Below are 21,475 nucleotides of genomic sequence, written 5' to 3' on the forward strand. Positions count from 1 at the left end.
TCAGTGTGGAGGTTGTGATAAGACGCCCCGCCTAATATGTCATCACCTTCAGTTGGATTTTTTTTTTTTAACACTGCAGTTTCAGTTTGTCTGTATCCATGCATGTAAGCCATGTAAGGTCATGGCATGTGCTTGGCCTGTGGACTGTTAAAGCTCAGTGTCTGCTTAGAGAAGCGGTGAGAGAAACAGAACAAAGAGGATAAGGGGAAACTAAAGCACTGTAAGAAGGCCTGAGGGTACTAGGTTAATGCAATATATGGACAAAAGTATTGGGACACTTGGCCATTACACCTACAGGAACCTTTATGACATCACATTCTAAATCCATAGCGGTCCCCCCTTTGCAGCTATATCTGCTACCACTCACCTGGGAAGGCTTTCAACAACATTCTACATGTCTACAGACCTTGCTTTGTGTCCTGAGGCACAGTCATGCTGAAACAGAAAAGGACCTTCCCCAAACTGAATCCACAAAGCTGGAAGCATAGAATTATCAAAAATGTCTTGGTATGCTGAAGCATTAAAATTTCCCTTCACTGGAACTAAGGGGTCTAGCCCAGTCCCTGAAAGAAACCCCATACCATTATCCCTCCTCCACCAAACATTACAGGTGGCACAATGCGGTCAGGCAGGTAACGCTCTCCTGGTATCTACCAAACGCAGATTCGTCCATCAGATTGCCAGATAGAAGCGCGAGTCGACAGAGCGTTGCTGACTTCTACATACCATGTGCCTCAGCGCTCAGCGATCCCGCTCTGTTACTTTACATGCTCTGCCACTACCTGGCTGAATTTCTGTTTGCAATAATACCTCTTTCAATTGACCATGGAATATCTAACAGGGAAGAAGTTTCACGAACTGACTTACGGCAAAGGTGGTATCCTACGACAGCATCAATGTTTATAAATCTGACTGCATGCCTAGGTGTTTGATTTGTGTCTGAAATGCACAACTTTGCATTGAGGATTACTGACAAATACACACAAACATCAGTTGAATATATATGTTTAAATCATTTACACATTTCACCACATGCCGAGTATAAACATCTGATCGATTTGCATATTTACAAATACTGTTTGCATCAAAATTTTCTATGGTAAAGTTTCCATCCATTAAAGAGAATGTTCTACTTTCACTAAATTTCTTAAGAGCTAGTGATTTGTGTGCAAAGCACACAATACTTCTAGACACACAACCAATAGCAACACTGTTTACATTACAGTACTGTTCACTTCCTTGGCTTTTGCAGTCTTTGCCAGTCCAGGGTCACAGCAATTATTCTGAGTTGGTGTTTTGTGATACTAACTCCAAAAGAGCTGTCCTTTCAGCGTGATTTATCAGCTCTGAGATCAGCTGGTCCAGGAGCTCTCCCCCTCGCAGAAACCCCTGATCAAAACACAGATCTGGTTCATACAAACAGTGTAAATTCTAGAGCTTCACGACATAAAATATGATCACACATTCCTATTTTAGTCACCAGAAACATCAGACTTTCTGTTTAGCGAGCGCGCCTCCCAACTACACAGATTTGTTTATAGCTTGTCAAGTAGACAACAAGAGAACTACAATGCTCCCAAAAAATCGTGGGACGCCTGCTTATTTCTGTAAAGATGATAGAATTATCAGTTTCGAAACAAAAGTCCACTGACAAACACCATTTAATGTATCTGCACACATCTTCCACACAAAAATCTTATTCTTATTGTCAGTTTTTTTTTGACTGACTCAGTTCTGTTGTCATTTTGCTATTAATTGCATAGTCACTGGTTCCCAAAGGGATACAAAACACAAATATTTGATGTTTTATATTATTTGGAAGGTGTCACTAATTAAAAGGCACCCAATGAAAGTGCGTGTCAGTGAACTTTTTAACTCAGAACAGCCGTTTTAGAACTACTTTACGTGTCAATTTATTGAAACTGTTTATGAATGAATAAAGTGATAATTTTTGTTATATAACTAACTTGCAAGATTTTTCTAGGCAAGTTTCCCGAGACTTTCTGTGAGCACTAAATGTGAACCGTGGATATTATAACAGCAAAAGATAAGACAGACAAACCAGGACAGAATGGTGTTAAAGACACAAAGACATTTTGTCCTCCGAGACAGGCCCCACGAAGACTAACCTTGATGTCACGAGTCACGTGTCCTACCCTATGATCCGTCACACGGTCCTGGGTGAAGTTGTAGGTTCGGATTCTCTCTGACTGAGAACGGGTTCCTACCTGAGCGGTGGGACACAGATGAGAGTTACGTTTTGGGAGACAAACTTATTTAATATGAGACTAGAAACAACACAAGATGATCAAGAGATAAATCGGGCAAACGGGGCTACCTGGTGCTTGCGTGTGGCTTCATTTATCTCCTGCTCTTGGTCTCTCATCCACTGGTAGATCTTGGCCCTTAACAGCCGCATGGCAGTGTCACGATTCTGCAACTGGGACCGAGACTCTTGGCACTCCACTTTTATCCCTGTCACAGGAAGAAAGGATCCAGTTCTTCATGAGATACCACTGATCCGTCGGCTGTGACTAGAGTTCATGTGAAAAGGGACGACCGGGACACACTTGCCTGTTGGAATATGGACTATCCTGACAGCGCTGTCTGTTGTATTGACGCTCTGTCCACCTGCTCCGCTAGATCGAAAAGTATCAACCTGAAGCTCCTTGGGGTCTATGTCCAGATCTATCTAGTTAGATGAAATAAAATCCTAAGTTATTCAGTCCCAAATACTATTAGAATAAGAAAACGCCAAGGAAATAGAGCACAGCACACATCACCTTGCTTGGCTGGGGAAGGACGATAACTGTGGTTGTCCCCGTGTGGATCCGTTGCATTCTGGAAGACAGGCCAACCTGAGGGATCCTCTGCACTCGGTGAGTGCCACCCTCGTACTTCAGGAACTTGTAGGCGTTCTCCCCAGAGACCCTGGCTGCTGCATGATGCAGTCCTCCTGTGTACATAAAGCAAGCAGTCACCTGTCTGTGCCATCCCACCAGCTTGCTGTTAATTATATAACTCTGGTCAGTTTGGCAAGTAAAAAAATAAAAAATAAACGTACCGTAATCAGCAGGAGTGTAATTGTAGACTTCAAAATCCCAGTTTTTGTAACTTGAAAATCTACTATACATGTCAAACACTTCCTCTGTGAACTGTTGGCAGATGTCACCTGCACAGGACAAGACACTGTATCAGAAAGTTACGAAAAAAATACACAAATATACAGTTCATATGACTGCTAAATTTCTTCTTTATTTTGTGACGTTAAAGAAGCTTTTAGGGCAGATTATACCCATGAACTGGAAGGAGACTGAAGAAAAGCCACTCATAACCCGGGGGGGTTTCACGCGTTCATGCTTCACGCATCACCTACCTCCTGTTGTCCTTCCTGACACCACTTCCAAAATGACATCACTGGTGCTGTCGTGTCTGTCGCAAGGTATCACTGTCTGGATCAGCTGAACAAGTGAAGAAATGTTTATATGATCATAAATCGAGGCAGTTTGACTTTTATTATAACTGAATTTAAAGTATGCGGGAAAGTTTGTTAGTGGGCAATTAAATGTAATTAATTGCCTGTGTGTGTGTGTATCCAAAACTTCCTTGATACATATGGTATTTAGCCGGATTAACAATTTTTACGAACTGTGACTATGTTTAAACCATTCTGCAGCGGAAAAGAGGTTATGTAACTTCAAGGAAACGGTGCGTATTCCTACTTCTACTTTAAGTTCTTCCAGCCGCTTTGACACCTCAGCGTGCTCGTCTTTCAGAAGCTCAGACATGCGCCGGTCTTCCTCTTCTACGCTGCCTGTATAAACGAGACGCAGTGAGGAGGGGCTGCTAATAAGAACACTCCATAAAATGAATATACAATCAATCTATATGCAGAGATAAATATTAATCGACAACTTAAAAAAAGTGCATGGTACTTACTTTGCAAAAGCGCTTCCAGCTCCTTTAGCTCATTCATTGCGCTTTGCATATTTTGAAAAGCTGTTTCTGTCGGTAGGAGTTCAACCTGTCTTTTGTTCAACGCCTTTCTTTCGTATTCATTACACTGTCCATTTTGTAACTTCTGTGTAATGTGACGATATTCCCTAGTCAGACTTTGTAAATACTGTTGAACAGACTGGTTCTTCAGTAGATCGCCGTGGCCGTTCATGCAGTATTTCCGAAAAGCAATTGCCCAGTTCATAGAGGACATCGGCAAGCCGGCATGCGAGTTACATGACGGTACCCGCTCAGTACCTTTCTGCACGTTGTGGAAGATCCTACACGAACACGTGCCACACCGCAGAAGCCGTCTGTACATTGTTTTCAACTCCTATTTCCTCTTTACTTCTCAGTTATGATGAGGATTTTGCACGTTTACAAATGTATGAAGACATAACTTCATACATGAAGCCCAACACTGCATCACGCCTGACAAATAACCTTAAAGTAAATAACCCGGAAGCCTTCATACGTCATTGGCGTGTAGGTAGACGAAATACCTTCTGGGATGTGTAGTAAGAATCTACAGAAAATTACATTTTGATATCCAGCTATGTGTTTAAGGGATATTCTATTCAAGAATATTACTGTTTTTATTTAACCCATCTGTGCACGTTAACACAACTGCTATTTCATTGTATATCTTCCTAGAAATGAATTGAAACTACCTACTAGTAAACTGTTTACTGTTTAATCTACAAATCCATTTCAGTTTTAAACTCATTTAATCCAGGTGAAATCTCGCTTGACTGAATCCGTGCCTTTACGACGCTCAAATGCGATTATGAAACATACACAAGCTGGGAGAATAGAAATGCACGGTCGGTAAGATGTATTGAAGCGGTGTTTTATTGTGCGAGTGCTCGAGCATTTTAAAAATTAATACGCATCCACGTCTCGTATTAAGACTAGCGCGTCTGTTTGCAATTCACAGTCCATGACGCCGAGTACCGGGATCCGCACGGGAAGCCAGGCGGCACAACATGAAGCATCAGCAAAACGCCAGCAGGTCCTTCCGTTAGTATCGCGATGCTCCGTGAAGCCTCCCGAGCTATGGCAAATGAAAACAGTCACGATGGCTTTGTTACGGTGTACAGTAGAAAGAGTCCAACAAAGGAGTTTTTTACGGGCGATGACAGCCTCCAGATCCAGATATTTAAAATTATCGTGATCGGAGATTCCAATGTAGGCAAGACGTGTCTTACTTACAGATTTTGCGGTGGTAGATTTCTTAAAAACCCCGAAGCAACAATAGGAGTTGATTTCAGGGAAAGGACTGTGGATTTAGATGGACAATGCATCAAGGTAAAAGGCTGAATTCTGCACTCTTTTGTTTTCCTTATTAATAATAATAATAATAATAATAAATAATAATGTGTCGATGGGCATTAATTAAATTTGATTCCTGAATACCCCTGTTACAAATAACTCAAAAATATATTTCCATGCATTATTACAAAGGTATAATCACCGAGCGCGAACTCATGAATTTCTGTTTTTTAAGAAAAGTAGAAAATCATTTTGTGCATGCACTTTATTAATTATGTAATACAGATGGCTTATTTTTTGTTGTAGGAATTATGTCAAAATAAAGATAAAGGCCTTATCAGCGAGCCTTAGGATAGTACTGTTGTAGAGTATAGCAGCATTGTAGATAAGTGAAAGTAAATACGAGTATTTGCTTCTCCTTAAAGTTATGGTTACCTATATGGAGCCCGAGTAAAGCAGAATTTACATTATAATACAATACTAGCTCCTTATATTTAGCTGAAAAACTTTAAATTATAGTACGTAAATGTTATATTTTTTTATTTGTTCTGATCCATTTTACTTAAATGATGTTTTAGGGGTTTAGTATCAAGAAACCTGTGTTTTTTTCTCCCCAAAGATACCAACAGTAAGTCATCAATAATGTCAAAAAACAATTTTTAAACAAAGCAAATTCCCCTTTTCCAGTTACAGATCTGGGACACAGCAGGGCAGGAACGCTTCAGAAAAAGTATGGTGGAGCACTACTACCGCAATGTCCACGCAGTGATCTTCGTCTATGACGTCACCAAGCTGTCCACCCTGGAGAACATGCCGGAATGGATCGAGGAGTGTGCACGTCAGTGTGTCTCTCCTGCTGTTCCCCAGATCCTGGTGGGAAACAAGTGTGATCTACAGGACAGACGCGAGGTGCCCACCTCCTTGGCCCAGCGCATGGCGGATGTGTACAACTTTCCTCTTTTTGAAACCTCTGCAAAGGACCCAGCTGAGAAGGAGCATGTGGATGCCATTTTTTTAACACTTGCCTACAGGCTAAAGAACAACAAACCGCTACGACTGAAACAGCCCAGTGAGGGAACCACAGTGCATCTCACAGAGGAACAGGAGCAACTGGAGAACCAGTGCACATGCTGAGCTATCCCTCCAAGATCTTACCTCCTCACCTCAGTCAGCTACTACATGCTTATTAATACTATCTGCGGTACTCTGTACTTCAAGGAACAGGTGCTTGGTCTGTTCGATAATATTTTCCAGAAAGGAACATCATTCTTTTGTTATGTCTTCAGGGAGCTTCTGTTGGGATTGCATTTTGCAAACTACACTTTGATGGTATATTTCATATTTGTTGAAATTGAAATGAATAAGTTGAAACGCATCAAAATAGGAGTCAAGATTCACTAGAAGGAAAAACATTTAATTTATTAGCTGGTATTTGCTATTTTATTTACTTTTTAAGTTACTTTATAGCCTTGTAATGGAACACTACCGATTTTGAGTTATGGACCGTTAAGTAAATTACCTTAACAAGAATGCTTTGGTATCACCAAAGCATCATTCAGTATAATAATCTCATGTCATTTAATATAGTTGATTACAGGCCTTACTTTATGAACTCTACTAATTAGGCTGAAAGTATATTAAGTTCTTGCGTGAAATGGCAAATTACATGAAGGAAGGGACTGGTTATAAAGGAATCTCAATGCAAGGACCACAACGCAATGGTATGACTGCTTAATGAAAAAAATTTATAAATATTGTATATGAAGGGTATATAATATAAACTTTGTAGCAGGTTTCATTGGAAAACCAAAACAATTCTAAACAACTTGTTTGGTGACCCTTTGGTAAGTATAAATATCTCTTTGGGATTCTGCTATAGAAGCCCATTCATCATTACTTGTGAATGTTTCTTTAAAAATGAAAACTGTACTTGTAAATGCTGACATAAATCATTGGACTGTACAATAACTGAACTGTAAATATCCCTTTTGCAGTGTTTTACATGAATGTATGCAATGTATTTATTTAAACAACAGTAAAATGATTTGCATCAGCATATGAAATGATAATTTGAGGTATAAATCTTTGGCCCCTGGATGATTCAATTTGATTACAACTATTTAGGGAAAGATTCAGTGAAACAGAGATATTCTATCACAATTTAGTTCAGTGTATTAATTATTCAGTGGTATTATTATATAAACCTAAGTTAAAACGGTTTTTTAAACTTCACTGAAGAAAATTTCACAAATATGACCGTGGAAACCCACCGCTAATGGAATACAAAGAAAATAGAATCTCAGAACATTATTTTTTATCGGTATTATTAAAAAAGCAGAACAAACCAGCCAGTATCAGAAAGGCCAGCTGTTTAAATGTACAGGGGAAAAATTAACAGAAAAATTAACCTATCCAATTGTGTTTCTTTCTCCAACTGTACCGAACACTGACTCTGTTGGGGCTCTGGTACCTGGGATGCACACGTAATGTTTTGCTAACATGGAGAGCAAGGGAAATTGTATCTCATTCATTATACAGTATGTATGTTTACTATACAAAGAACTCCCACATTTTAAATAGACAGAACAGATAGAAGATAACACTGCTATCATCTTAAATTTCCATCTCTGCTAAGAAAAAGTTATTTACGTATCTTTTGAATTAAGCTACTACCCACTTCCACATTTTATGGGATATAAGGATGACGTCGGGCATTTTCCGAAACGTATGAGGCTCATTAATGTTTTTAAAGGAAGCGCAACCTGATCAGTCGATGATGTGTCTGCGCTGCGATGCCTCTGGGAAACCCGATCCTGTCTCGTGGCCCTGATCCCTCTGTCAGCTGTTTCAGATCATATTCGCGCTAGGAAACCATTGGGAAACAAAGTATCGCAAAAGGAGATATTTTGCTAGCCACGTCAGCAATGACCAAAGTCTGTGATTCTCCTATAGCTGAAATCAGCCGATCTGGCAGCGCCTCCTATTTACGAGTCTTCCTCTCCCTTATACTGTAGCTGACATTTTTTTGCAGATTCCGTCGCCAATACAAATCATACCAAGAGAGTGAGCAAAACATCAGAAGTTCTAGTCAACATTAGACGATCGTTTAGAATTAGGTGAAAATGATTGGATGTGATGTGTGTTTTCTTTTCTCTGTTTATTTATTTTTTGTTATGCTGTGTCATTTTTACTTGTTAGGCCTGATCCCTCCTATATGTTTGTGAAGTTAGATTTTGGCAACAAAAAAAAGCCCTTCCATCCTACGTTTCGAAAGTTGCCCGTCGGCGCTGCTATATGCCGACTGAATACATTTATGAATTGTAATGTTAAAAATACCGCACATATACATTAGCCAGCTTTGATTTCTCTTGTTTTCGTCACAAACTACAACAGACATCTCAACACTACGTAGTACATATAACTGCAATTTATTAAATTTGGCAACGAATTCTTCATGTTACTATACAATCTAGCTTAACTTTAAAAGCAGGACGAAATGACCTCGTGTCAAGTGTTTTGCATGCATCCTTTCGAAGAGATAGCTAAAAAAGACTGCTGTCAGAAGGATAAAGGATGCAGGTTTTCTACGTAACACTAGATGGCTATCCAGATGTATGCAATCCAAAAAACTAAATAGCAGTGACGGATTTAATGTCTTTATTGCTGTAAAATGAGTATAGTTTCGAAGAAAATATATTTTCTTAATATAACCAACTACAACTTGGATAAATCGTGTAGTACTTCTGTAATTGTAAATAATTTTGGATAACTGGGCTCGCCACATTAATTTCAATGGATTTTACATACACATCCAGTACTTGCTAGGACAAGAAAAGGTTTTTGTTGAAGTATTAGGCTATGAAGCGTGTAGTATCTCAGTCTATTGTTATTATTCAAGAGAAAATGTTAGACCAATGTAAGGGATGGACATTTGCTACATAAAACAGTAATATGCTATGTTATCTAACTGTTTTTTTCATGCATCTAATGGATTTATTTGAAGTAAAATTTATGGACAGTTTCAGATAGAACAGAGGTTTCCAACTCTGGTCCTGGAGAACAACTGTCCAGTAGGTTTTCTGTGTTGCTTGTTTCTGATGAGCCACACCTGCTCCTGGTATTTACCTGAGAACAGGTGTGGCTCATCGGAAGCCAGGTAGGATATAAAACCTACTGGACAGTAGTTCTCCAGGACCAGAGCTGGAGATTCCTGATTTAGAACCTTACTTTAGCCGGAGTACAGCTGGACTTAAAAGTTGCATGTCAACTAATGTACCCTAGGTATTATAACAGACCTAGAACCATCAACTGTGGCACTTTAGGAAAGGAAAATCTTGAAAGTGTTGCTGTTGAAGGTCATATTTATATTGTTCATCAGCAAACTAAAAAGGGGGTTTCTGGGGTTTAATGGGAACTAAAGAAATGTATGTTAAATCGTGGGGTTTCCTCCCGGTACTCCGGTTTCCCCCCACAGTCCAAAGACATGCTGAGGCTAATTGGAGTTGCTAAATTGCCCGTAGGAGTGCATGTGTGAGTGAATGGTGTGTGAGTGTGCCCTGCTATGGGCTGGCCCCCCATCCTGGGTTGTTCCCTGCCTCGTGCCCATTCCCTGCCTCGTGACCCAGTAGGATAAGCGGTTTGGAAAATGGATGGATGTTAAATTGTTATTTTAAGAGCCATTAATGCAAAAGTGCAATGAACACTGCAGTTTAAGAAATATTTCGCTATATATTAAAATTTTATTATAAGTCAGGAAGTAGGATGGTGCACATAAATAACTCTACTGCAGCATAGGTGTAATTTAAAAAAATGTATAATAACAATTTTACACCCTATTTCTCTGTAGGAGCGTTGTGTACACTGCTGAAATGGAGCCCTGTCATGTACTGAAATCTTAAGCTATTTTTAAAGTAAGTGTTAGAATGCTTTCCTTGCATCCACGTGCCAGCGCTCCCACGCTGCCTGTGTTAGTTGTCCCAGAGTGGCTTTAACACTTCCAGCATTTACAGTTCTGGTGTTGGGCGGCACGAGACCAAGTGCGTTCGTGAATGAGGACACTACCAGGGTGAAAACCGAATACACTGGCAGACTTCACACAGTAATCAAACCGTTTTGGAAGAAATGATTCATTTTTATTTCTGTACAGATCTTTAACACCATGAATTATTTAATAAAAAAAAAAAATGGATTTTGACTTGGGGGGGGGGGGGCGGCATGGTGGTGCAATGGTCGCCTCACACCTCTGGGACCCGGGTTCGAGTCTCCGCCTGGGTCACATGTGTGCGGAGTTTGCATGTTCTCCCCATGTCGTTGTGGGGTTTCCTCCGGGTACTCCGGTTTCCCCCCACAGTCCAAAAACATGCTGAGGCTAATTGGACTTGCTAAAATTGCCCGTAGGAATGCATGTGAGAGTGAATGGTGTGTGAGTGTGCCCTGCGATGGGCTGGCCCCCCATCCTGGGTTGTTCCCTGCCTTGTGCCCATTGCTTCCGGGATAAGCTCCGGACCCCCCGCGACCCAGTAGGATAAACGGTTTGGAAAATGGAGGGATGGATGGATTTTGTTTGGTGCATCGGGATGGAGGCAGTGATTAATTTAGTAAAAAGCTGTAATGACTAATACATTTAGATACATCCACGTCCATAGGGTCCATTTCCCTTTCGAAGGACCCTGACAGAGTGCTGTACTGTAATTGTCCATCGGTCAATAATAGCCATCATTTGCTGTTAGACTTTTCTAATAGGCATTTAACACCAAATTCATGGTTCAGTTTGATTTACCATGTTAGTTTGGCAGTTTAATCTTCTCATGATATATAAAAGAAATTATACACTCATTCCCTCACACACCAAAACAAAACATGCAACACTTATTTCCCCATTATTTACCAATTAAATATTCAATTTGTTAAAATAAAAAAGGAAGTTTTGTTTAATTTTCTTAATAAGCCACAATAATTATTTACAAACATTTTAATGGTTGGAGTAAAATACAGTGGCTTGTTAACTAAACTATTCTTTTTATTTCAGATGAAAAAGTTAATATCAAATAGTCCTTTTGCTAATAACCATTTCACTATTCTGTAGTGTTACTTCTGCAAGTTTCATAAGTAAGAGAGCAGGTCAAATTAGTGGCCTTCTACTGTCCGAACACTGCAATTACAGCTAGTAAGAAATATGAGATTACGCAACTTAATAATAATTTGAGCTATTTTATGATTCGTATTTTATTTACAATGTTTGAATCATCATAAATTCTCACTGCACTTTAATCCTTATACAATATATCATTATACGCCTGCTGACTAATAAAAAATACACAACTACCGATTTTCTGTGGGGCATAGCTTAATTAATATGACACACACAAAAAAGCTGTTCTTTAAAGCATGTCAGCCCTAGAAAGGCCAGAGACCAGGCAGAAACTTTGGATCTAAACATTTAACATTTACAATTAATTTAACCTTCTAAACAACGTTCAAAAAACTGATATCTGACACAGAAGTGGAGATGGGTGTGGCAGTGAACCAGGTCTGAGCATAAACGATATATTAACTATTTCTCCTAACATGACTCATGAGGATCTTTCAATAGTGGGTGTAAATGGCACAAGAGTTACATTTTATTTATATGTCTATTTCTTACTAAAATAAGTAGTTGCTTGATTCATTAATTCTCAACATTTCCCAGGGAGTATTTCTGCCTTCTAAAAAATACTGCCTTCTAAAAAATACTGTTTTAAATAGTCAAACCGTTTAAACTATAGTAAAATGCTACCCATGATACATCCTTAACAGTCCAAGCTGTTACAATTGCCACACTCCCACCTGCTTTTAAACAGGCTTGTAATCCAGTAGAGGGAATGTTGTTTTGTGTTTTTACAGAAGATCCTTACAGTAATAATACATTATTTACCTCCTGAGGTTGGCTCATCAAAATCTTTCCTATGTTTCATTTGGAACCTTAAATATTATTTTATAACAAATGTCTAGAGTCAGCAGTTTAACTTAAAGATAGTTGCTTAGGCTTGCAGCGATACCTGATACAGTTGCACCTTTACCCGGAATCTGAGAGAGAAATTCTTCATCTTCAAATTAAGAGTCCATCTGTAAATTCATTAACTAAGCTCCAGTGTATCGTTTAGGAATTCAGAGGCTGTCAGTGTAACTAGCTCCAGTCTCCAGTCTGCAGACAGTTGTGCTGTACACATTGGCCTTGTCTGTGAAAGTCGATCAGGCCTGCCCTAGAGTTACCCAATGCGCTAATGCACCACCCGACAGTGATAAAGTGACTGAAAATACTGTTCGTATTAATCAATCTATTTGAACCACTAAAAAGTTTGCTAGGCTTCACAGTTACCTAGTATAACATAACGATGCCAGACAGGACAACATACCTGGTCAGGAGTTCTGGGGATGTGCACTTATTAGTGTTTTTAGTTATTAGTGTTTCAAAAAGATGATAAGTTATTGAAAATACTGTTCATATTACTGTGGGGTGGTGCATTAGCGCATTCGTTAACTCAGGCCTGATCGAAAGGTTACATTACATTTGACTTTTAACAATCCATAAAGGTAATCCGAGTTTCCAGATGTAAGGATGGGTGGTTTGTGAGGACCAGGGATCTTTATAATTGAGGGATCAAAAAGGAGGGAAAGTTGTTGTTTTTTATTTTTATTTTTATTATAACTAATTTTATGAGATTTTATGAGATGGTGAAATAATTTGAAGCATTTCTAGTTAATACAGTGTTTTCCTCTCTGCCACTAGATGGCTCTCTTCTGTCACTGTACAGACGTGGCGTTATTGGTCGAATGAATGGAAGTAGCATTTATACAGTATTTTTCAAGACACCTAAAGTGCTTTATTGAAGCATTGGGGAGCCACATCAACTACCACTGTGTTTTTAAGATACACTTTCTCAGTGTCTGAGCACGGACAAGTAATAAATGTAGCCATAATAAATGGAATATGTTTTGTAATGATTCATGGAAAATTATAATTGCCTTTCAGACACATAACAATTTTCCAATTATTTTCCATATATATACAATTTTTAAATGTAATTGTATATATATGGTACATAAGCTTTCATTTTCATCAGCATACTGTTGACCCATTCGACAAATACATTTCACTTTGCGAATCTGTGCTACTATGATAATAAAATGCTGCACAAATAAAGATCAGCTTTCTTGGGTATGTGTGTTTCTGTTATTACTTCGGCAACAAAAGTTATATGATTAAAATATCAGAGGGTCTGCTTGTGCAATTTGGCTGGCATAAATGGAGATTTAGGTTAGGTTAGGGTTAGGGTTAGCTTAGGGTTAGGGTTAGGCTAGGGTAATGCAGGGTAAAGTATTTGCAAAATGGCAAATGATGCATTACCATTTGCAATAGTTGAGAGGCAACTTTTATGTTAAACACAAATGAAAGAACAAAACATTTAGAATTCTTTGCAAAATTGAAAAAGGTACAATGCTGATATTTATAAAATAGCTGAGAGCATAATGACCGAAGCCGGATTCACTAGCACAGTTTGCATGAAGGTTTCTGCCTTCAATAATCAACACAGATATAACTGCAAATACACATGCAAAATAAACAACACACACACACATACACACACACACACATACTGAACATCCGTTCCTATCTTATTGATGCCCACAATGTATCAAAATGTCTTAATATAATCTACTTATAGGAAGAGAATTCAAATTCCCTAATTTTATATAACAAATACATGCACCGGCTACTTCGTTAGGAATACCAGTGCACTTCCTCCTTCATGCAAATATGTAATCAGCCAATCAGGTGGCAACAGCTCAGTTTATAAAATGATGCAGACATGGCCAAAGAACTACAGTCAATGGTCAGATAACATCAGAGCGGGGGGGTGAATGTGATGTAAGTAACTTTCACTATGGCATGGTGTTGGGGGGGGGGGTGTTTCAGAAACTGCTGATTTCCTGGGATTTTCATACACTACAGAATGGCACAAAAAAACAAAGAATATCCTGTGAGTGGCGGTTATGGAGGCGGAAATGTCTTCTGGATGGATGAAGTCAGAGGATCATGGCCAGACTGGGTCCAGCTGACAGGAAGGTTTCCAGCAGTCTGCTTCCATGAACATGACAATGACTGTAGTGTACTTCAGTGGCCTCCCCAGTCACCAAATCTGAATCCACTGAAGAACCTTTGGGATGTGGTGAGGGAGATTCACAGCATGAATATGCAGCTGACAAATCGCCAGCAATTATGTGATGCAGTCATGTCAACATGGATCAGAACCGCTAAGGAATGTTTCCAGCACCTTCTTGAATCCATGCTATGAAGAATATCTTTGGTCAAATTAACATATGTAGTATCTCCATACCCCAATAGGAGATTAATATGAGCAAAAGTGTGGCCTAAAATACAATGTAGGTCCGTAACAAAGAGGCGGTCCACAAAGCCAGCAGAACCAGAGAGGCAGAAAATCAAAAACTGGGAAACCAGGAAGTCTAAAACACAGGTGATACACCTTAACAATATAATAATCCAAAAGAATGATGCAAACACTCTATATTTTGCAAAGACTGCCTGTCGTAGCAGGCTTTAAAAAAAGATGCCACACAACTGTTTGGAATTCTGGTGATGACAGTCATTGTAGGGTGGCTGAGGCTGGGCATGGCTGAAGCTGACCAGGTGAGGCTGGGCATTGCTGAGGCTGGGCATGGCTGAGGCTGGGCATGGGTGAGGCTGACCAGGTGAGGCTGGGCATGGCTGAGGCTGACCAGGTGAGGCTGGGCATGGCTGAGGCTGACCAGGTGAGGCTGGGCGTGGGTGAGGCTGACCAGGTGAGGCTGGGCATGGCTGAGGCTGACCAGGTGAGGCTGGGCGTGGGTGAGGCTGACCAGGTGAGGCTGGGCATGGGTGAGGCTGACCAGGTGAGGCTGGGCATTGCTGAGGCTGGGCATGGCTGAGGCTGGTCTGACGTGTTCATGACACAGTTAGTGTCTCAATGGGAAGCTAATGGAAGGGAAAGGCACGGAAGCATTGTTACTTGGTTAATTTTGTTTTGCCAGATGGAGGCATAAATATGATAAAAATATTGTAATTTGCAATATTTGTTTTATCTTATTGAAGGCTAATAATATCAAATTAGAATCTTTATTCAGTGCACACTCAATGGTTGTCAGGCTTCTGTTTTTAAACCCATTGACACATGACTCAGGTTGCGTGCAATGGCTGTCAATATTCTGCTTTGTTTGACGCTAGTTACTTGAAATGTTTTGAGAGTCAAAACAGTAACTGGATTTATTATCCACACTAGACTTAACAAGCAGCATCGTGGATGGGATGTAGTTCATCACAGGGAACGTTTTTATTTTTTGAAGACGCTGTATCATACTGATTTTACACCCTGAAATTTAGAGCAGAGCGAAAATAAAATCCTGAGAACAGAAAGTAGATCTGCGTAGAGTGGTACTCGATGCAGACACCGGGATTAGATATGATGCCAAAGTTTCACAATAAGTCTCACCACATAAGTCATTTACATTTGTGTTGTCAAGTCCTGGCCAATAACCCTTCGTAAAATAATCCTTAGAGAATGTCACCAATAAGAATAGTTTGTAAAACTGGCAGATTTTCAGAACTGCTGGTATACGACCTTCACTAAAGTGACTTAGAGGAAGTGTTTCGTAACAAACAGAAGCGTCATCTTAATTGGCACCAGTGCTATATTTTAAACTTCACATTAACTGAAAATATTTTTTTTCTCATGATTTATATAAAATAAATGTCTAAAATATTGAGACTGATGAAAAAAGATAGATTATATCAACTAACTACAGAATAAAAGACAGAACAAAGACACAGTACTGTCTGAAGAACATGCTGTACTTAGGAGACAGTTAGTTCAGCCAAAATGATAAATGATGTTTCCAAAATGACTTGTTATTCATAAGTTCCTTTCATCCAGAGAGCAGCATGTTTCAAGTCATAATCTCAGTTTGACATCTTCACTACGATTCTACGGTGATTGCAGCAAGATGTTTGGCCTCGTTATTTGAGAAGGAGAATTACTTTATTATGGACTGGGAAACTTTTTAAAGCCAACTACAAAGTGGCTTATATTTTGCGCAACGTTTTAGCTGATTTTTGCGTCAAACATTTCTGCCAAACATTTAATGGCTGCAGTTTAATTACATAATTTCTTGTCCATTTCTGTTACATGCCAAGTGAAGAAAGAAATGATACAGATGAATGCATTCACCAAACTTGAGTAATACTTTCCAAAATATCCTGAGAATATTATACCTCAGTTTCCAAGAGTTTTCTCATTTTGTATTGGGTCCAGTCTGCATATTTGATAATCATTCAGTGTCCTTGTAGCATCCATGTTGTATGACCAGGGGCACTAAATAATGAATATCCATGACCATTAAAACCAGTTTGCACATTTTTGTAAATTTATGCTTGATATCAGTAGAAAGCTTAGAGTTTGGTGCTTATCGGTCTGCAGTGACCTATGAGACTACTACAGAACATGTTTCTACTGCGAAACAAATAGTGTACAAATGAGCTAAATTTAAGCATATTGTAATTAAACCTTAAAATAGACTTTCTTTAAAATACAGTGAAAGCTGAAGAATTACTTAAGACTGAAGAATAATGACAGTCATAAGGAGGAATCTTTACTTCTTAAAGTTTACAAATGAGCACTTGTATGGTCTTGTATAGTTTTTTTTTTTTTTCGCTAAAAGGACTGAACTATAAAACTTGGTAGTGTAATCGTTTCAGGACCTTTGCTCTTTATGAATTGGGACAGTTCATCATCAATGAGGGTGCCACAACAAAATATCACACCAGGTCAGGTCAGGTTGGGGAGCATGCGCTGATGCCCTACCCACCACACGGGCGAAACTGCTCGGGATCCCGGCCGGCAATCCCCCCAGACAGATGCACCGTTCATCCCACCCTCCAGAAGTGGCCATCCATCTGCCGCGGCCCGGTGTTACTTGGGCATCGCCTCTGCCTAGTCCAGCGACTTGGGTCCTCAACAATGAGGATCCTGCGAGCTAGATGACCCTCAGGGAAATGTGTCACATGGCTGTACTGCCGTGACTGATGTTCCCTCACAATGCAGGCAATGTGCCTCATTCGGGACTCAGCCGCTCATTCGACTCAAAGACAAACCAGCGGTACCCAAGGTTTCTCTGAAGAGTCGCCCTCCCTTGCAAATCAATATTACACTTTAAATAAAACTGTAGCATGGAAATGACACTTAAGTATTCCAGCTACTAAGTACATTAGGAGGATGACCAGGATTTGTCATAGTCATAGTCTGGGTCTCAAACTATTTGAAAATTCGTAGCAAGCTGTGAAATAAGACAGCTAATAATAAGCCTATTAATTGATGTGCAAGTTTCCAAAACTCCTCACACAGTCCATTTTTTTTTTGTTTTTGATGTGAGACAACCAATTTCTGTAAAATTCTATGAAAGTTCTTCATTGAATTACTTGGCTAAGTAAGTTTTAGTTCCCAGTACTGTAACATATGATAAGGAAGGCTGACTTTAGGTCATCAGCGGATTCATCTTAAAAGCAAGGTGACTTTTAGAAATTTGCTCTCAAATATTAATCAGGAGTGGACAGTAAAACAAATGCAGCTACTAATATTTTATTATGAAATTACATGGTTCACTAACTTATATGCATCATGTGTAAACAATGAATGGTGAACAGTGTACTTTACTTTATGGAAAAACATATAAGTCCTTCGGAGCGTTTTTTTATGCATCCCATAAGAGCTGGCCCATCACCAAGACCAAATGTATGATGTCAGCGCTTCTGTCATCAAATGATAAACTCTATGACTCTATGACATTTACGATTGTTACCTCTGAAAGACAGCTTGGAACAAAACAATCCTTTGTTGCTTCCAATTCGGCAGTTTTACAAATGGAACTGGAACAGTGTGCGACCATACGGCAGTGGATGTACAACTTGAGTGGGCTGTTCATTCACTAGGACAGCATTTGGTTAAGTTCTCACTTCATCCCTCTGTGCTGCAGCAGTGATGGACAGGAGGATATAGTTACTCTTTTGCTTATTGGATCGTGTCCCAGAAAAAAAAAAAAAAAATTAATTAAAATTGCACCCTTAGTTTTCAGTTTATAACTACCCAACGTCTAGGAAAATAGCACAGCATAGATACGGACATAGATATTACTATATAAAAAAGGGTAAAATAAAATTCATTAAAAAGAAAGTTCAAGCAGGAATTAATTATGCATAAGTAAGGTCCCTGAACATTATCCCGCGGAGGTTGCAATCGAGTTTAGGGTGTTTCATTGCTTCTCTGGACATGTCCATTATCTGAAGAAAGATCTTGAACAGTATGTCTGCAGTATAAGAGACATGGATCCCTTATTCGTGACACTGGGCTTCATTCATTTTCTAGGCACGTCTCAGTGCCATGATTTTTGCCCTTTTCTTGAAACCAGTGACAAAGAGGAGTCTGTGGTGATCATGAAGGATAGGAAGATGATGTATTATGTCAACTGATTGAAATTAACAGCGAACGTACAGTTTGCTGAGTGTGCTGTACGGGAATTTCAGGGCCTACACATGGCGCCACACTGGCGTGGGTTAATTCCCCTGGTCTTCATGATTGTCCTATTGACTCATAATGGTTCTACAGTCGACTGCCAGACTGTGGGGACTGTGGGAAACAGGTCCCGGGAGTGTGTGTATGCTGGGAGCGCAGTGGGTGTGGAACTGATTTGGATGGTAAAGGTTGTGATCTGGGACAGCTTCAGGAGGGGCACTGGGATTAGCCTGCTGGCAGAATTTGTGAAGAGATAGCAAGCTGGGTGTGGAAAAGAGGTCTGGCTGGATGGGAAGCTGACCCTGGATCCACAGTCATGCATGGTGCGTTTCACAAGCCAAACAGCAGCTAGGTCTTTGTGGGGACTCTCCATTAATTTCTATGGGGAAAACTCTAATCCCAACATGACGACTTTAACCCTAACCCAGCCCCTAACCTTAACCATAAGTAAGCAAACTAAAAATGAGATTTTCACAGATTTTTATAAATTTGAATTTCCCTTTGTGAGGACTGAAAAAATGGTTCTCACAATGTAAAAAAAAAACTGTTTTTCATCACATTGTGGGGACCTGATGTGTATATCTGAATGTCTGTGTGTCTATGTGTGTGTATGTATGTATGTGTATATATATATATATATATATATATATATATATATATATATATATATATCCTCACGGTATTTGTATGTTTACAGTATATGCAGGTGGAAGTGACTCATCTTAAAGGTCGAAGCTTATGATTTTCTTCTGTACTTGGCCTCAGCAGAAGTCAGTAAGCAATCTGAGACTCCATTTGCCTTGATGTGGTTTTTCCATATCAGAGAGACAGCAGACACCAGTCTCAACATGTCCAGACATGTTACAGCCTGTCAATTCTGGCAGAACAGACTCACAGCACTTTGCACCCTTCTGTAAAGTCTTGAAAATGTTCAAAATAGAAATAAAATCACTTTCCCTAAATTACTCATAAATATGCTCATATATTCATAAGAAGCAGTTTTGCACTATCATTATAGCCTAAAAATGACATCACTGAAAAATTCTCAGCGCATTTCTTAAAAAGTCCATAAAAGACTCCCTTAGTTGTTCCAGGAAAAAAAAATCTTTATTGACCAGTGTTGTGCAAAATGCTTGCATTTAAAACATATCACAATAATGAGAAGAAAGATGGCTTCTTCTCAAAAACCTTATGTAACGTGAACGTTTTTAAGCTGTTTCTGTGATCAGCATCAGAAAATCTGTTAGACCAAAATGATGAAGGAACCAAAACCGTCGTAAGCCAGTGTTACCTGCAGTGTCTCTGTCATGCAGTGTCTCTGTCATGCAGTGTCTCTGTCATGCAGTGTCTCTGTCATGCAGTGTCTGCTAGAAACAGCTGTTTGCACGGACCTCCTCCTATGCCGGTGGAGTGTGGGTTGCAGAATAGCCCTTCTGTTTGTGGTTCTGCGGCAGTGGCCCACCACGGCTTCATCGGAGCTCTGGAAAATAATGGTTTTGACCCTAAAAGCTCCACTCCAAATTATCAGCGTCTACCGACACATCCATGTTTATCTCATAGTATAAAAAAGAGAACAGAATAAAGATTTAATTGTCGTCCAATGAAAACCACATGCCCACTTTTTGAAGTTTGTGATGCATTATGCCTGTTCTGTCTACAATTATCATTTGACATCTAACTGACCAATGAAAAGATGTTTTCTGATGTCATATATATGACTAGTATTTATGCTTCTACTAGTTTACATTTGTATCCATGATGCTTGTTTGTATGGATTACTTTACATCACTAATTTTAATAACTTTGATAGCTAGATTAACTGACATCATTGTTAATTGTGAATATAAAGTAAGGTTAGTTTGTATCCCGCTGACCCTGACATTTGCCTAATGACAATCCATGTAAGCTACAATGCCAGGAGGACAGCCTTACCAGCAGCGTGGAAAAGTTCATGCCAGATACTACAGACCCCTGCGGCCTTCCCTGCCCCCAGCTGATTCCTCACCCCTGCCCGCCCTGACTGCAAGTCTCTGAGGAACAGATTCAGATGTGCGTAATTCATTCGTGATTCAAGATGTTCGATTCCTCTGTAAGCAGGACATGGGTCACTAGACCACAGATGGCTTATCACCTGCTCAGAAATTCATCTAACAAATGCCTCCTTATCTGCCCTCACAGCCGTCCTTCTCAGTTCCCGGTACAGACTGGAGTTGCCATCAAGTTGTGCCCTGAGGTCTCCTCTCTATAACATCCAGGGTGCCCTGCGAGGTGAAACACCTCCTTCTGGGAACATTGGCACCACTGGTCCTGGGCAACCTTCAGGGTCTTATCAGGGAAGGTCTCCCACATCACATTAGAGCCAGCAGTCACACCCAAGTCTGCAAGCTCCTCACACAAACTCATCAGAAACAGCTTGATCTTGGAGTCTGGCCAAGTCCAGCCTCATTTTTCTAGTAGGTGGCAGCCTACTGGATCTAAGCCTAATCTTCGGAGTATCAACAAGAAGTCTGTGGTCAGAATTCTCAAACTGGGCACTTCTGTAGATCCTGCAGTACAGCGTCTGTCCACGAGGATGAGATCAATCTCCTTCACGACACCACCAGTATTGG

At 39.9% G+C, this 21,475-nt stretch overlaps 2 protein-coding genes across 2 annotated transcripts; one reads left to right on the forward strand and one right to left on the reverse strand.

Annotated features, from left to right (window-relative positions):
- Positions 1-989: 989 nt before the first annotated feature.
- mtrf1 (mitochondrial translational release factor 1) lies at positions 990-4,561 on the reverse strand. Its single transcript, XM_048977870.1, has 9 exons — positions 3,940-4,561; positions 3,723-3,814; positions 3,377-3,461; positions 3,065-3,172; positions 2,784-2,956; positions 2,575-2,692; positions 2,339-2,475; positions 2,130-2,228; positions 990-1,389 (listed from the first exon to the last, which is right to left on the reverse strand). The coding sequence occupies exons 1-9, from the start codon at positions 4,316-4,318 to the stop codon at positions 1,279-1,281; spliced, it is 1,302 nt and encodes a 433-aa protein (XP_048833827.1). The 5' UTR covers positions 4,319-4,561; the 3' UTR covers positions 990-1,278.
- Positions 4,562-4,741: 180 nt separating this feature from the next.
- Positions 4,742-7,321, forward strand: zgc:101559 (Ras-related protein Rab-33B-like). Its single transcript, XM_048977882.1, has 2 exons — positions 4,742-5,304; positions 5,956-7,321. Exons 1-2 carry the CDS (start codon positions 5,029-5,031, stop codon positions 6,400-6,402), a joined length of 723 nt encoding a protein of 240 aa, XP_048833839.1. The 5' UTR covers positions 4,742-5,028; the 3' UTR covers positions 6,403-7,321.
- Positions 7,322-21,475: the final 14,154 nt, after the last annotated feature.

Source organism: Brienomyrus brachyistius, chromosome 16 (assembly GCF_023856365.1).
Source record: "Brienomyrus brachyistius isolate T26 chromosome 16, BBRACH_0.4, whole genome shotgun sequence".
Classification (NCBI taxonomy): domain Eukaryota; kingdom Metazoa; phylum Chordata; class Actinopteri; order Osteoglossiformes; family Mormyridae; genus Brienomyrus; species Brienomyrus brachyistius.

Bases quoted from the DNA above. Each gene is read 5' to 3' on its own strand.
- mtrf1 (XM_048977870.1), bottom strand. From the start codon at position 4,318: ATGTACAGACGGCTTCTGCGGTGTGGCACGTGTTCGTGTAGGATCTTC. The intron at 2,957-3,064 runs GTACGTTTATTT...TTATGTACACAG, and splicing joins TTACACTCCTGCTGATTACG to GAGGACTGCATCATGCAGCA. The intron at 2,229-2,338 runs GTAGCCCCGTTT...CCCACCGCTCAG, and splicing joins AAGCCACACGCAAGCACCAG to GTAGGAACCCGTTCTCAGTC.
- zgc:101559 (XM_048977882.1), top strand. From the start codon at position 5,029: ATGCTCCGTGAAGCCTCCCGAGCTATGGCAAATGAAAACAGTCACGAT. The intron at 5,305-5,955 runs GTAAAAGGCTGA...CCCCTTTTCCAG, and splicing joins TAGATGGACAATGCATCAAG to TTACAGATCTGGGACACAGC.